The following is a 14,286-nucleotide window of genomic DNA, read 5'->3' as shown; positions in this document are numbered from 1 at the left end:
ACATTCTTCAACTCAGGATAGGAAGACAGGAGGAATGATAGGCCTGGTGAGAGTGAAATCCCTCAACATACACTAATAAGCAACAGAGAACAAAGGTGGTTAGTTTTCACATTCAAAATACGAAAGTATCCTTCCAGTTTCCTGGAAATGCACAGCTCCATTTTACCATACTTCCAAATGCTTTTTATTCTTGTACATTTTCATTCCTTCAATAAATATCTGTCAAATGCCTACACTGTTCATGTGCTAGACCCTGGTCATGTGCAACAAGAGAGCTGTAGGATTTGCCCTCCCAGAGCTCATATCCCAGCAGAGGGCAAACACTCAACAAATTATGCAACTGTTTAATAAGGCTGGGGAGACACAACAAGGAACACAACTGTTAAGAGAGCATGTAACACTGAATTCATCCCATGCTTCCTTCTGTCCTCAAAATCAGCTGCCTTAACACTTTCTTAGTACTGAAACCTAATCACTACTCTACGTGTGCACCCCTTTCAGGAGTTATTCTGAGTAACTGCCAGGTTTTCAACTGTAGCTCTCAAATGCACCTCTGGGGAAGATAACCTGGTTCAAAAGTAATTCTTCCACCAGCTGCTTTGATAATATAAATTTTTCTCTACATCTCTTTGCTTTAAAATACATAGTTACGTCAGGGAATAAAAATCTCTCTTTTGAGTGTTTTGAGTCTTCACCCATTTACGGGATGATCTTCTTCAAAAGCTGTTTTAATTCAGTAAGCATTTACAAAAAGCCCACATAATGGAATATGTGATCTTCGGGAAGAAAAGGTCTCCAGGTATAATTTACATTCCAGGAAAACAGACCACACAGACTTTTTTGCCCTCTGGAGTCATATTTTTTAATATGAACACAGTACTGAGTAAAGAACCTTCTGCTAGAAGAAGTTTATAAATTTGTGCCATGCACTCCCCACACCCACTTTTTTAAAGTAAGTCTCATTATAACTAAAATTAGATCAACAAACTATGCTTTAGTGAACATTGGACGTTTGCTAAATTGACCTTTGCTTTCCAGGATGATAGGAAATCTGCTGTCAGGCACAGGAAGTAAGTCAAATAACGGAAGGGGGAAAAATAGGAACGGAAAAATCACACTAAAATTTCCTATAAATTAGGAAATATAAATCTAGGAAAGACTGTTTATTTAAAAGAAAGAAAAAAGTAGATTCCCTAACACAGACACTGCTGCAAATAAAATAGTTATTCTGTTGGCACTTACCAGAAAGCCAGATCCTAGAATGGAAGAAAAAAATGTTTATGTCAATATTTACAGTGCAAAAGAGTAACAGAAAGGGAAAAACAAGAGGTATCTGGGTTAATAACCTTCTTCAGTGAAAGCCTTGCACTGGGTTAAATGTCGACTTAAAATTTTTCAGACAAATCAGCACCTCAGTTCAAAATGGTATGGCATATTGCTCAAAAGCAGACGAATGCACTATGTCCCTTACAGTTATTCCAGTTTGACAAGATATGTGATTTTTCTGTTACTCATTCCACAAATGTTTACTGGATGCCTATGCACAGAAGTAATGGGGAGACACCTAAAGAACTAATCTCATAAAGGAGCAGAGGTGCTATAAGAGCATACTTGAGAGGTATGAGATATTTAAGGAATGCTTCTCTGAGGAAGTAACATTCAAATTAAGATGTGAAGAAGAGGGACTTCCCTGGCGGTCCAGTGGTTAGGATTGCAATGCAGTGGTTAGGCTGCAATGCAGGAGACTAGGGACCAGCAACCTCAGTTCCCACATGCTGAGTAGCAACTAAGCCCTGAAACTGGAGATCCTACATACCACAACTAAGACCCAACGCAGCCAAATAAATCAATAACTAAATGTTTTTCAAAAAGATGTGAAGATAAACATAAATGGGGAGCTACATTCCTGGCAGACATAATATTACTTGAAGATCTGAAAAAAAGGAACTGGGAGAGATGGCAACTAATGCTGGCAAAAATAGAGAGTGAGAGCCATGACATGAAGCTGATGACACAGACAAGGGCCGGATCATAGAGCCTTGCAGATCATGTTCTAGATTTGAGGACTTCATTCCAAGAGCAAAGGGAAGACAGTGGAGGATTATAAGCAAAGGAGTGATGTGACCAGATACACACTTTTTTATAAAGATCATTATGAAGCAGAGAAAAAGGACTGGAAGGGCAAAAGTGGATGTTAGCAAGCAACCAAATCAAGCAGTACTGAACTGTAACCCAAAGTATAAAATAAATATTCATGAACTCATACGCATATAAGTAAATCATTGAATAAATATACGTTGGGGAGAAAAGATCCATCTTCCATGCAGAAGTCCAAATAAAATAACATCAATATTCTGCCCTCAAGGAGGTGAAGTATAACTCTCTACCCCTTAAATGACGTCTGCATAATGACTTCCTTCCAAAGAGATTAACTTTACAGGAAGAAACCTGACAAACATTACCTCAGCAAGGGAGTCAAAGTCATCAACAGTGATTAAGTCGCATATGACATGTACTCTTAGGACAATGAGAAAGGCACTTCAACCCGGTAACCAAATAAACCTGTGTAATCATGAGAAAAACATCAGACAAATCCCAGTTGAGGAGCATTCTACAAAATACCTGACTGGAACTCCTCAAAACTATCAAGGTTATCAAAAACAAGACTGAGAAACCGTCATAGCCAAGAGGAGGCGACAGACACATAACAACTAAATGTTATGGATTATGGATGAGAGCCCAGAACAGAAAGAGAACATTAGGTGAAAACGAAGTATGAACTTCAGTTAATAATACTGTGGAAGTATCAGTTCATTTTAATTGTGACAAATGTGCCATAAGATGTTAATAACTGGGAACATCGGATGTGGGGTATCTGGGAACTCTGTACTATCGTCACAATTTTTCTGCAAATCTGTTCTAAAAACCATTCTAAAGTTAAAAGATTAAAGTATATGTGGGGAGAGTGGTAATGCAGCCCTCTTTCTCGTTTAAGCTAAAATGATGGAACCTACAGGACCTGGTGATTCACCGGGCTCGTGGGTGGGGTAAAGTAATCAGTAGTGAAAGCGGCACAGGTAGCAAGGATGAAAGGTTACTGCCCAGATTTCGGGCTTGGACGACTGACTGGAGTCATTCGCTCATTAAGGGAGCAAGGGAGAAAAACGTTACCTGGAGGAAAGATAACGACCAGCGGGTCCTGGAGGCCCATTATGTACAAGGCGCTTTCCAATGCTCATTTCGCAAGGTAAAGACTAGTATTTGGCCCAAAGCCAAGTAAATTAGATCTGGGTATCAGATCCGGTATCAGGTTTACTTGAGCTCCAAAGCCCGCGCGCGCTCTTTTCACTACACAGTTCCAGGTTCTGCCCGTGCACATGTACCGGCATTGGCCGCCCAGGCGCCTCTTTTCTGCGAGTGGAAGCGGGCGCATCTGCAGTACGGCCCCAGCAGTCACTCCCCTTCCCCGGGCCTCATCTGCCAAGAGATTCTCTCCATCGCCGAAGTTGAATGCAAGAGAGGCGGGTAAAAGACAAGACACCACAGAAGGGAAATGCATCACCTCTCAAGGAACTAAAAATAATAACGAAGGAAAGAAGCCAAGGGAATTCTCTGGCTCCACTCTGATGGAGCGGTCCCCTAAGGAAAAGGCAATCCCCCGGGAGGGGGCCGAGTCGGAGCGGCGGGCCTAGGATGCTCCCACGCGCCCCGACCCCAAATCCCCAGCACTCGGCAGGACCCCCGGAGAAACTGCCGCCAGGAGCCACGCGGCACAAGGTGACACGAACCACGCCGGCCCCTCAGGCGCCTAGGAGAGGCCGGGACCAGCAGGGCGAGGGGCGTCCGCGGGGCCCGCGCTACCTTGTACTTATCAAAGCCAGCCAGCTGCTCCGGGCTCACGTATTCGTAACTTGCCATGACGACCCGAACACGAGCGCCCAGTCGGCAGCGACTCTCCACGACCAGACAGGGAAACAGGAGCACTACACCGGCTGAGCTGCACTGGGAGGACCCGGACTGGCAGAAAAGCTAGAAGAGCCGCGCTCCGCCCACCGCGCACGCGTACCCGCCCCCGCCACCTCCGCCGCCTCTCAGCGCGCAAGCGCAGTCCTCACTTCTCCCCGCCCACCGAGGGAGGGGCGCTAGCAGGCTCACGCGGGGTCCCCTTCGCCGTCTCAACCAATCAACGTGGATCTGGAACCACTAAGTCCCGCCTTCTAGGCCTCCTCGTCGCTTTATTCGCTAGCGTCAAAATTGGTGAGTTGAGGTAAGGCAAGAGGGGAGGTGAAAGGTCAATTTCCCAGGAGGCCTTGCTCTTCGTCCTTGGGGAGTGATGGTGGTACGGCGGCGTCTGTGCGTGGGTAGAGATTTGGGGGTACCGTTTTAGTCTCGTGGGGGAAGGTAGAATGGTTGTGTGCGAATCAGTTCAGGAATTCCTCAGAAAAGAGGGCTTAGTACTCCTAAGTCGTAAAGTAAAAGCAGAAAAAGCATGTGTGCCCAGCCCGCTTCCAGCTCGTAGCGCGGTCTGCACGCAGTGACTTAATGGCTGTGACTTGCTGTAGAGAAGCCGGTGAGAGGCTGTTTGCAGTTGGTAAAGGGGCGTGAAAGGGCGTTGGAGACAAGCCCCTTGGGTCAGCGTTGTTTGTGAATTTTGAGCACAAACTCCGCTCTATTCCAAATGATGGTTGCTAGTATCTTCCAAGCAGAGGCGTTGGCCTGAGACTCTTTAGTCGCTAAGTCGCGTCCCACAAGTTTTGCAACCCCGTGGACTGTAGCTCGCCAGGCCCCTCTGTGCATGGGATTTCCCAGGCACTGGAACAGGTTACCATTTCCTTCTCCAGGGGATCTTCCAGACCAAGGACTGACCCCTTGTCTCCTGCATTACGGGCTTCCCCGGTGGCGCTAGTGGTAAAGAACTCCCCTGCCAATACTGGTAGACGTAAGAGAAGTGGTTTCGATCCCTGGGTCGGAAAGATTCCCTGAAGGAAGGTAGTAATGTCAACCCACTCCAGTATTCTTGCCTGGAGAACCCCAGGGACAGAGTAGCCAAGAGTCGGACACGACTGAAGCGACTTGGCACGCACGCCCGCATTGCAGCCAGATTCTTCACCACTGAGCCACTTGAGGATCCTTAAATGTGTTTGCAAGAAATTAGTTTACATAACTGAATCCAATTGTAGAAAAAATTAGATCAATAGCTATAGTGTGTATTAGTCTAATAAATAATAGTAATAGTTGATTGTGCTATTACTAATAGCATAATTATTAATTATTTTTCCATGTGGGGAATTTTACATAGCTATCACTAACCCCTGTCACAGCACTGAGACTGAAAACGCTTTTCCCACTTTGCAGGCTAGGAAACCAAAAGTCAGATGACCTAACCTGCCCAGATCTCTTAATTACAAAGCTTGGAAATGGTCGACTCAGCAAGGAATGTGGTCTTTGATATGGAAAGCCTTCACCTAAGGAATCTCTCAATCCCTCTGGGACTCTGAAGCAAGGACAATTATTTTGAGATCTCGTGTTCTTTTATGTTCGTTTGTTCATTCAACAAATACTCATTGAGGACTCATATATATCAAGCGTAAATATTTTATTGTTTCTGCATATGTCTTACTTTCTAGACTTTAAGATTCTTATGAAGTAATAGGTGTAAAACTATCATCATACTTGGTGCATGGTACATGATCAATAAAATTGGTTGTTCTTCTCCCTCACTTACCCTAAGGGGAGGAATTTTATTTTAATAAAACCTAGTTTTCCACATGTTTCATAGACTGTTGTCATTGAGTCACTAAGTCGTGTCTGACTCTGTGACCCCGTGGGCTCTAACTCACCAGGCTCCTTTGTCCATGGCATTTTCCAGGCAAGAATACTGGTATGGGTTGCCATTTCCTTCTCTAGGGGATCTTTCAGACCAGAGATTGAACCCATGTCTCCTGGCATTTGCAGGCAGATCCTTTATCACTGAGCTACGAGGGAAGTCCCTTAGCCTAGCAGCCTGCAAATAATACATGATCAGTACATTTTGTTGCATGAATGAGCAAAGATCACTGATATGCTGTGAAGTGCCCAGCTTTGAGAAGTACATTGGAAATGTGAATCTTCCTTTAAGAAGGAAATCGGCTCTAATGAAAATTATGAAACCACCCATAAAAGTATTTTCTTTCTGCCAGTAGGATATTTAAATTCCCTCTGTGTACTGATAAGAAAACTGAATCAGGGTTTTAGACAATCAGACTGAAGCTATTCTCCCAAGTAATACACTACAGATTTCCCCTGTTCTATGTTTCTTTTAATCCATATGAAGAAGAAAAAACTTCATTATTAAATTATTTTTAATAAAAGACCTGTGCTTACCCATCTGAGGTTTAAACTTCCTACTTTGAAAGATATTTAATTGTGAAAAACCATAAAATGTGACTTTTGTACATGAACCTAATAGTTAATAAACTGTAGTTATTGTGAATCACTTCAGATGCAAGCAAACTCAAAGTAACATTTCTAATTTTGTAAAATTTTTCCTAACTGATATTTTCTTCAAAAGTGATGTTTTAAAAAGAGCAGGTTTTAATTTTGTGAAAGCAGTTTCAATTTGCAGCCTCTCTTGTGCAGGAGGGGCTTCCCTGGTGGCTAAGTGATAAAGAATCCACCTGCAGTGCAGGAGACTCGGGTTTGATCCCTTAGTCCAGAAGATCCCCTGGAGAAGGAAACAGCAACCCACTCCAGTATTCTTGCCTGGGAAATCCCATGGACAGAGCAGCCTGGCATAGCCTACGGTCCGTGGTGTCGAAAAGAGTCAGACATGACTTAGCAAATAAACAACAACAACAAAAAAACTTCTGCATAAGACTATAACAAATTAGTATCAGTTATGAGTCAGTCTGAGAATTTCTAAACTGAAACACAACACAGAACTTTGTTTATACTTTGACATCTGTTGCATACTGGCTTTGTGATCCTAGACAACTTATTTACCTAACTGTGTTCTCTTTTTTTAAAGAGCGGGCAATTAGACAAAACCTTTAAGGTACTGTTCATCTCTGAAATTTAATTACATTATATCATTTAACTTCTCTAAGATGAAATCCAACTGATCTGTAAAGTGATCATAATTCTTGTCGTCTTTTACACTTATTCCATAAGAGCATGTCATAAACCTGTTAAATTAAGCCCATACAAATTAGACAGTAACAATGACCCTATATGCAAGACAGCAAAAGAGTCAATAGATGTAAAGAACAGATTTTTGGACTATGTGGGAGAAGGTGAGGGTGAGACAATATAAGAGAATAGCATTGAAACATGTATATTACCATATGTAAAATAGATGACCAGTGCAAGTTCAATGCATGAAGCAGGGCACTCAAAGCTGGTGCTCTGGGACAACCCAGAGGGATGTGGTGGGGAGGAAGGTGGGAGGCAGGGTTCAGGATGGGGGGGACACCTGTACACCCATGGCTGATTCATGTCGATATGTGATGAAAACCACCACAATATTGTAAAGTAATTAGCCTCCATCTAAAAATATATATGTTGAGTTATATCTGAGCAGAAAAAGAAACTAAACCCATACAAATATAAGGTGTGTGTGTGTATATATATATATATGGTAAGTATAAGCCCATATAAATATAAGGTATTATTTTTCAAAACCCCATGAATCCTAGGCCTGGGTGAGTTTTACCAGGCACTCTCACTGAGAAGAAAACATTGTCAGGTAAACAAATTTGCCTTTGCAAGTAAATCACCTTCCTGTCTCCTCTTTCCTGAATTCCAGTCCAGGGTGCATTTATCCCTAAGTCTGCCCAGGGCTGGCAGGGACCATTTCACATTGGCCTGGCTGTTTACTCCTTTGTATACCCCCATGCTGTCTCTTCCTTCTGCACCATAGTACAGAGCATAGTTTGGCACTGCCTGCTTCTCTTGCCTGCCTCCTCATCCTTTGAAGTTTATCTGTCTATATCTGCAACACTCAAGATCAGGCTCTTTGCCTTTCTGTATGATAATCATAAGAGACACCTGTGCTAGAAACAGTGTCATCACCTTCGTAATATAACCTCTGGATAAAGAGTAGTATACTTCCTACAGTTCCTGTTTTACTTAGTCTGAAGATAGTGTCAAATATATGGAGATATCTAGAAAATTGGAATAAGTTAAGGACTAATATAGGGCTTCTCTTGTGGCTCTGCTGGTACAGAGTTCGCCTGCAATGTGGGAGACCTGGGTTCAATCCCTGGTTTGTGAAGATCCCCTGGAGAGGGAAAAGCTACCCACTCCAGTATTCTGGCCTGGAGAATTCCATGGACTGTATAGTCCATGGGGTCACAAAGAGTCAGACACAGCTTAGTAACTTTCACTTTCAAGAGCTAATATAGTTAATAACCCTGATATAAGTTATTCAAGCCATAAAAATGAGGAAGTTTTCCCAAGGAAGCTTATAAAAAGATACTGATTTGGTTTTAATTTTAAAACAGTAATAAAGCCTTATACTCATAAACTCTTTGGTTCTCAAAGCAGTTTGACCTCTCACTCAGATCATCCTAACAACCCTGCACCATAGCCAGATAGTTGTTCTAATTGTACAAAATGGAACAACAGAAGAATTACATATCTTGTCCAAAAGTTTATGGTAAAGCTGGAACAAGAGCACAGGTCATCAAACTTCTAGTTGAATAACTTTCTACTACACCCTGCTTCTACAAGTTACCATGGTAACAAGTTAAAAAAAAAATCACAAGTTGACTTTTAATCAAGTCTAGAGGGGGAAAAACTAGGACAGAACTGAACAGAATCATTAAGTTGCTTGTTGTTTGTTAATGAAATTCCCTAGCTAGGGTAAACCTTCTCAGGTTAGGTTTTGGCTGCTGGGTTTTGGCTGTTTTTTATATTTTTAAAGCATAATCCTACTAGGTAAGAATGTATTGAGAACTCTATTTGAGTGAGTCATCAAATACTTTATCACAGAAAAGGGCAGTGTGATATACTGAGTTTGAGCAGGAAGAAATGCTGCCTTGTACCTTCTACTTCCCATGTCATTGGAGGAGGGTGGTTTCTCCATGATTCTGTGACTTGTCCCCCTGGTTTTCTGGCCATTTTTCATGTTAACCTTTGAACGCCAACTCAGTGGTGTCAATAGTCATTCCAAACCAAAAGAAGCAGTGTAACGATTCAAAGGAACTTAGAGGCCCAACTTTTAAAAATGAGTGATTACTTCTTATATCCATTATTCGTGAGCATGACTGTTAAATAAAAAGAGAATAATTTTTAAAAACTGATCTCAGCAAAGTTTTACACTGGGCAAAGTCTTATTTTCAGCGTTCTTTGAAGTGTTGGTAGTGACCCAACATCTGTATTTTCTGAGCAGAGAGAGAATTGATACCTGTCCTACACACCCATCCTCCTACCCATTGTTATTATACCAAAATAGAAGCAGAACTCTAGGTGTATCAAGTACACATCATTCAGATGGGTAGCCTAGTGGCATCACCCTGTCATGCCTCTCTCCTATTCCTTTTTGCCTCATCTAATGTCAGGTCAGCAAATATAACCAAACATAACCACTATTCTTTTTTTTTTTTTTTTTCTGTCTCAAATTTGAACATACAGCCATGCAAGGGACTACATTGGCTCTATGTTGGGTAGGGACCGTTTTTGTCTTCATGAAACTTTGAAATCATCGGAGTTGAGATGAATACTTATTTAGTTTGGGTGGAAGAAAAAGGTGGTAGGGAAAAAAAAAAAAAAGACCCTAATTGGAGCAAGTGAGTAGGCAAGTTTGCTGTAATCCATTTTCCGGTAAGAATTCTCAAAAACCTGGAGCAGGGGTTGAGGTAATAGTTGCCAACATAGATACCTACTACAGTAAGGCATTGAGGTCGTTCCTGAAATGCCCAAGGTTGTGTAGCCTGCTTGACCAGAAGTCTAGCAGAAGTTAGGAGGCAAGACATACAAATATGAGACAATGTATAAAAGTAGCGACTTATCTCTTCATGTATCCTAGTTGAACATTAACTGTACACCAAATCTAGATACCATGTCATACCTTGGAGATACAAAATTGGATAAAACATGGACCCCAGGCAAGGAGTATGTTATTTCTACATTCTGTGAATGGCTGGTCTTATTAAATGCCCTGGCTCTTCACAGATGCTGTCTTTTTTCATTTCTCCTTATTCTTCTCTTTCTGACCCAGCCCCCTCCTCCCAACACACACACGCACAGACACACACACGTCACAAACTCTCAGTCTCCCAGGAATACAGGACTTTTCATAAATGCTCAACCACTTCAGACTGTACTTTTTAAAATTTCTATTCCTTTTCTCATGCCTGGCCAAATCCATCTCAGTCCTCAGGATTCAGCTGAAGTTTCATTTCTTCCTCCAGCCTACTTCCACTGCCTCTGATTGAAGACAGTTCTGTCCCTCTGTACAGCTACAGTGCCCTGTGCATACATCTCCCTTCATACTTACATGTTATGAAATTATCTCTTTTCTTCTTACCTGTCTAACTGGACTATAATGCCTGGCAGGTAAGGACCACATCTGTAAACACCTGAACCTAGCATAAATGCCAAGTACTGAATAAGCCCTCAGCAAGCTTTGGCTGGGGCTTACTAGGTGGCGCTAGTGGTACAGAACCCACCTGCCAATGTAGGAGACATAAGAGACGGGATCACTGGGTCAGAAGATCCTCTGGAGGAGGGCATGGCAACCCATTCCATATTCTTGCCTTTAGAATCCCATGGACAGAGGAGCCTGGCGGGCTAGGGTGGCAAAGAGTCGGACACTGAAGTGACTTAGCACGCATGTGTCAACTACTGAAGCCCACTCACCCTAGAGCCTGTGATCTGCAACAAGAGAAGCCACCACAATGAGAAGCCTGCACACCACAACTAGAGAGCAGCCCCCATTCGCTGCAACTAGGAAAGTCCACAGGCAACAATGAAGACCCAGCACAGCCAAAAATAAATTAAAAAAAAAAAAATTTTAAGGCAAAGTGGATTATTGGTATTATATTGAAAAGCACAAAATAACCCAGATAATTCTTACAACTGGGGGAAAGACAAAGGAATATCATGAATTGGTGTTTTTAATTAATGGGCTTTTTATCATTTTAGGTAATGGGCTTTTTTATCATGACCACTGGAAAAACCATAGCCTTGACTAGACGGACCTTTGTTGACAAAGTAATGTCTCTGCTTTTTAATATGCTGTCTAGGTTGGTCATAACTTTCCTTCCAAGGAGTAAGCATCTTTTAATTTCATGGCTGCAATCACCATCTGCAGTGATTTTAGAGCCCAAAAAAGTAAAGTCAGCCACTGTTTCCACTGTTTCCCCATCTATTTGCTGTGAAGTGATGGGACCGGATGCTGTGATCTTAGTTTTCTGAATGTGGAGCTTTAAGCCAACTTTTTCACTCTCCTCTTTCACTTCCATGAAGAGGCTCTTTAGTTCTTCTTCACTTTCTGCCATAAGAGTGGTGTCATCTGCATATCTGAGGTTGTTGATATTTCTCCCGGCAATCTTGATTCCAGCTTATGTTTTATCCAGCCCAGCGTTTTTCATGATGTACTCTGCATATAAGTTAAATAAGCAGGGTGACAATATACAGCCTTGACATACCTATATTTCCTATTGTTCTTCCATGTCCAGTTCTAACTGTTGCTTCTTGACCTGCATACAGATTTCTCAAGAGGCAGGTCAGGTGGTCTGGTATTCCCATCTCTTTAAGAATTTTCCAAAAAAAAGAATTTTCCAGTTTGTTGTGATCCACACAGTCAAAGGCTTTGGCATAGTCAATAAAGCAGAAATAGATGTTTTTCTGGAACCCTCTTTCTTTTTCAATGATCCAGCAGATGTTGGCAATATGATTTCTGGTTCCTCTGCCTTTTCTAAAACCAGCTTGAACATCTGGAAGTTCACAGTTCACATATTGCTGAAGCCTGGCTTGCAAAATTTTGAGCATTACTGTACTAGCATGTGAGATGAGTGCAATTGTGCGGTAGTTTGAACATTCTTTGGCATTGCCTTTCTTTGGGACTGGAATGAAAACTGACCTTTTCCAGTCCTATGGCCACTGCTGAGTTTTCCAAATTTGCTGACATATTGAGTGCAGCACTTTCACAGCATCATCTTTCAGGATTTGAAATAGCTCAACTGGAATTCCATCACCTCCACTAGCTTTGTTTGTAGTGATGCTTCCTAAGGCCCACTTGACTTCACATTCCAGGATGTCTGGCTCTAGGTGAGTGATCACACCATCATGATTATCTGGGTCATGAAGATCTTTTTTGCACAGTTTTGTGTATTGTTGCCACCTCTTCTTAATATCTTCTGCTTCTGTTAGGTCCATACCATTTCTGCCCTTTATTGTGCCCATCTTTGCATGGAATGTTTCCTTGGTATCTTTGATTTTTGAAGAGATCTCTAGTCTTTCCCATTCTATTGTTTTCCTCTATTTCTTTGCATCGATCGCTGCGGAAGGCTTTCTTACCTGTCTTTGCTATTCTTTGGAACTCTGCATTCAAATGAGTATATCTTTCCTTTTCTCTCTTGCTTTTTGCTTCTCTTCTTTTCACAGCTATTTGTAAGGCCTTCTCAGACAGCCATTTTGCTTTTTTGCATTTCTTTTTCTTGGGGATGGTTTTGATCCCTGTCTCCTGTACAATGTCACAAACCTCCATCCATAGTTCATCAGGCACACTATCAGATCTAGTCCCTTATATCTATTTCTCACTTCCATTGTACAATTGTAAGGGATTTGATTTAGGTCATACCTGAATGGTCTAGTGGTTTTCCCTACTTTATTCAATTTAAATCTGAATTTGACAATAAGGAGCTCATGATCTGATCCACAGTCAGCTCCCGGTCCTGTTTTTGCTGACTGTATAGAGCTTCTCCATCTTTGGCTGCAAAGAATATAATCAATCTGATTTTGGTGTTGACCATCTGGTGATACCCATGTGTAGAGTCTTCTCTTGCAGTGATGTAAGCATCAGCAAAATACTCATATTGGATTTCTCTTCCTAGTTTGGCATGAGACTAGAAACAGGAAAGATTTAAGGGATAATTTGAGAAGCTAGTGCTTGAGGTAACTGCCAGCAAGTTCCTTCTTGAAAGCAGTAGGTAGGTAATCAGGAAATAGTGAATCAACAGCTTCTCTAGAGAAACTAATATAAAGAATGGGAGCATTAAGATGGACCCTCGAGCTAAGATTTCTGTGAAGGAATAAGCCACGCAAGTAGGAAAACAGATAAAAACCAAAGAGAGAACTAAGTAGGATAAAACACTTTTCCTAGGTAATTTTTTTTAATCCCATGTTTGTACAGGCATAGCCCTTTAAATTTTATAAAGTGCTAGAAGTAAAGGCTTTTCTTTCAGAAATGAAAACCCTGGTGTGTATTAGAAGAAACACTTTTCTCATTAAAAAAAATGCATCTGTGTCCAGGGTCCCTGAGGCGGCCATCGCCACTGTCGCCTCTCTGAGGAGGAGGTGCTTTGGAAAGATGTGTGAAAAGATGAGGAGGAGATGGATGGGGATGAGCCAGGAGCCAGGTAATGCCACATCAGGGAGACCATGGAGTCAGGCTGAGATGATCCCCAAGAGGCTCCAGCCCAGGGCAGGAGCCACTTTTCATCACTCTCTCTCTCTCTCTCTCTCTGTGGCTCCAATAAAGTACAGGATCTGCAGAACAGCCTTGTGAGTTAAGGCCACCTCCTTCCTGATCCGGGCTCTTCCTGTTGTTTTCCACAGTGAAGAGGTGCTTCTAACCTCATCATTGGGCTGTCAGAAGGAATGCCTGGAGCTCTACCTTTACTTCCTGGAAAGGTCTAGATGGTTCCTGCAATAGCTGAGATGTCTTGGTGGGAAAACATTTGAAATTCAGTACTGTTTGGATTGCTGATTCCTGAGATAAAATGCTTTCATTTTAAATGATGACACCTTGATCTCTCTAAACCTGGCAAGGAGAATTCTCTCAGCTTTATCTCACACAGAGGACTCCCAAGCTCATCTCTGTCCACCATGTTGTTCTGACTTACACCTCCTGCCCTCACTCCAATGACAGAGTGCGGAGTGCAGACCCGTCCTCCAGCTCTGGCCATCCACTCCTTTCCCAGCATTGTTCCAAGCCAGAAGATGTAGGGTAGGAGCAGGTACCAGTGAGAGAGATGTCCCCTGCCCATAATGACTCTTTGGTTTTTATTTTAGAATGGATATGCTGGGGTGAAATATGCACATATTAAGAAACAGACCAGATGCATTACAGTTGTAGCATAA

At 42.2% G+C, this 14,286-nt stretch overlaps 1 protein-coding gene and 1 long non-coding RNA gene across 5 annotated transcripts in view; one reads left to right on the top strand and one right to left on the bottom strand.

The window, feature by feature from the left end:
- SELENOI (selenoprotein I) overlaps positions 1-4,100 on the bottom strand; it is a 46,548-nt gene extending 42,448 nt beyond the window's left edge. The window contains exon 1 of one of the 4 annotated variants that reach the window (XM_061154973.1): positions 3,862-4,100. In XM_061154973.1, the coding sequence (XP_061010956.1) occupies positions 3,862-3,918 (57 nt within the window). In that variant the 5' untranslated portion in view covers positions 3,919-4,100. The remainder of the gene's footprint in view (positions 1-3,861) is intronic. The other 3 variants (XM_061154974.1, XM_061154972.1, XM_061154971.1) reach the window with 3 other exon arrangements.
- A 194-nt stretch (positions 4,101-4,294) lies between these two features.
- On the top strand, positions 4,295-5,771 carry LOC133064628 (uncharacterized). The gene is made up of 2 exons (XR_009694667.1): positions 4,295-4,353; positions 5,356-5,771. It is a non-coding gene; the product is annotated as an uncharacterized LOC133064628 (long non-coding RNA).
- Positions 5,772-14,286: the final 8,515 nt, after the last annotated feature.

Source organism: Dama dama, chromosome 11, assembly GCF_033118175.1.
Source record: "Dama dama isolate Ldn47 chromosome 11, ASM3311817v1, whole genome shotgun sequence".
NCBI classification, from domain to species: Eukaryota; Metazoa; Chordata; class Mammalia; order Artiodactyla; family Cervidae; genus Dama; species Dama dama.
The sequence above is the reverse complement of the archived record's forward strand: the minus strand, read 5'-3'. Positions and strand labels throughout refer to the sequence as shown.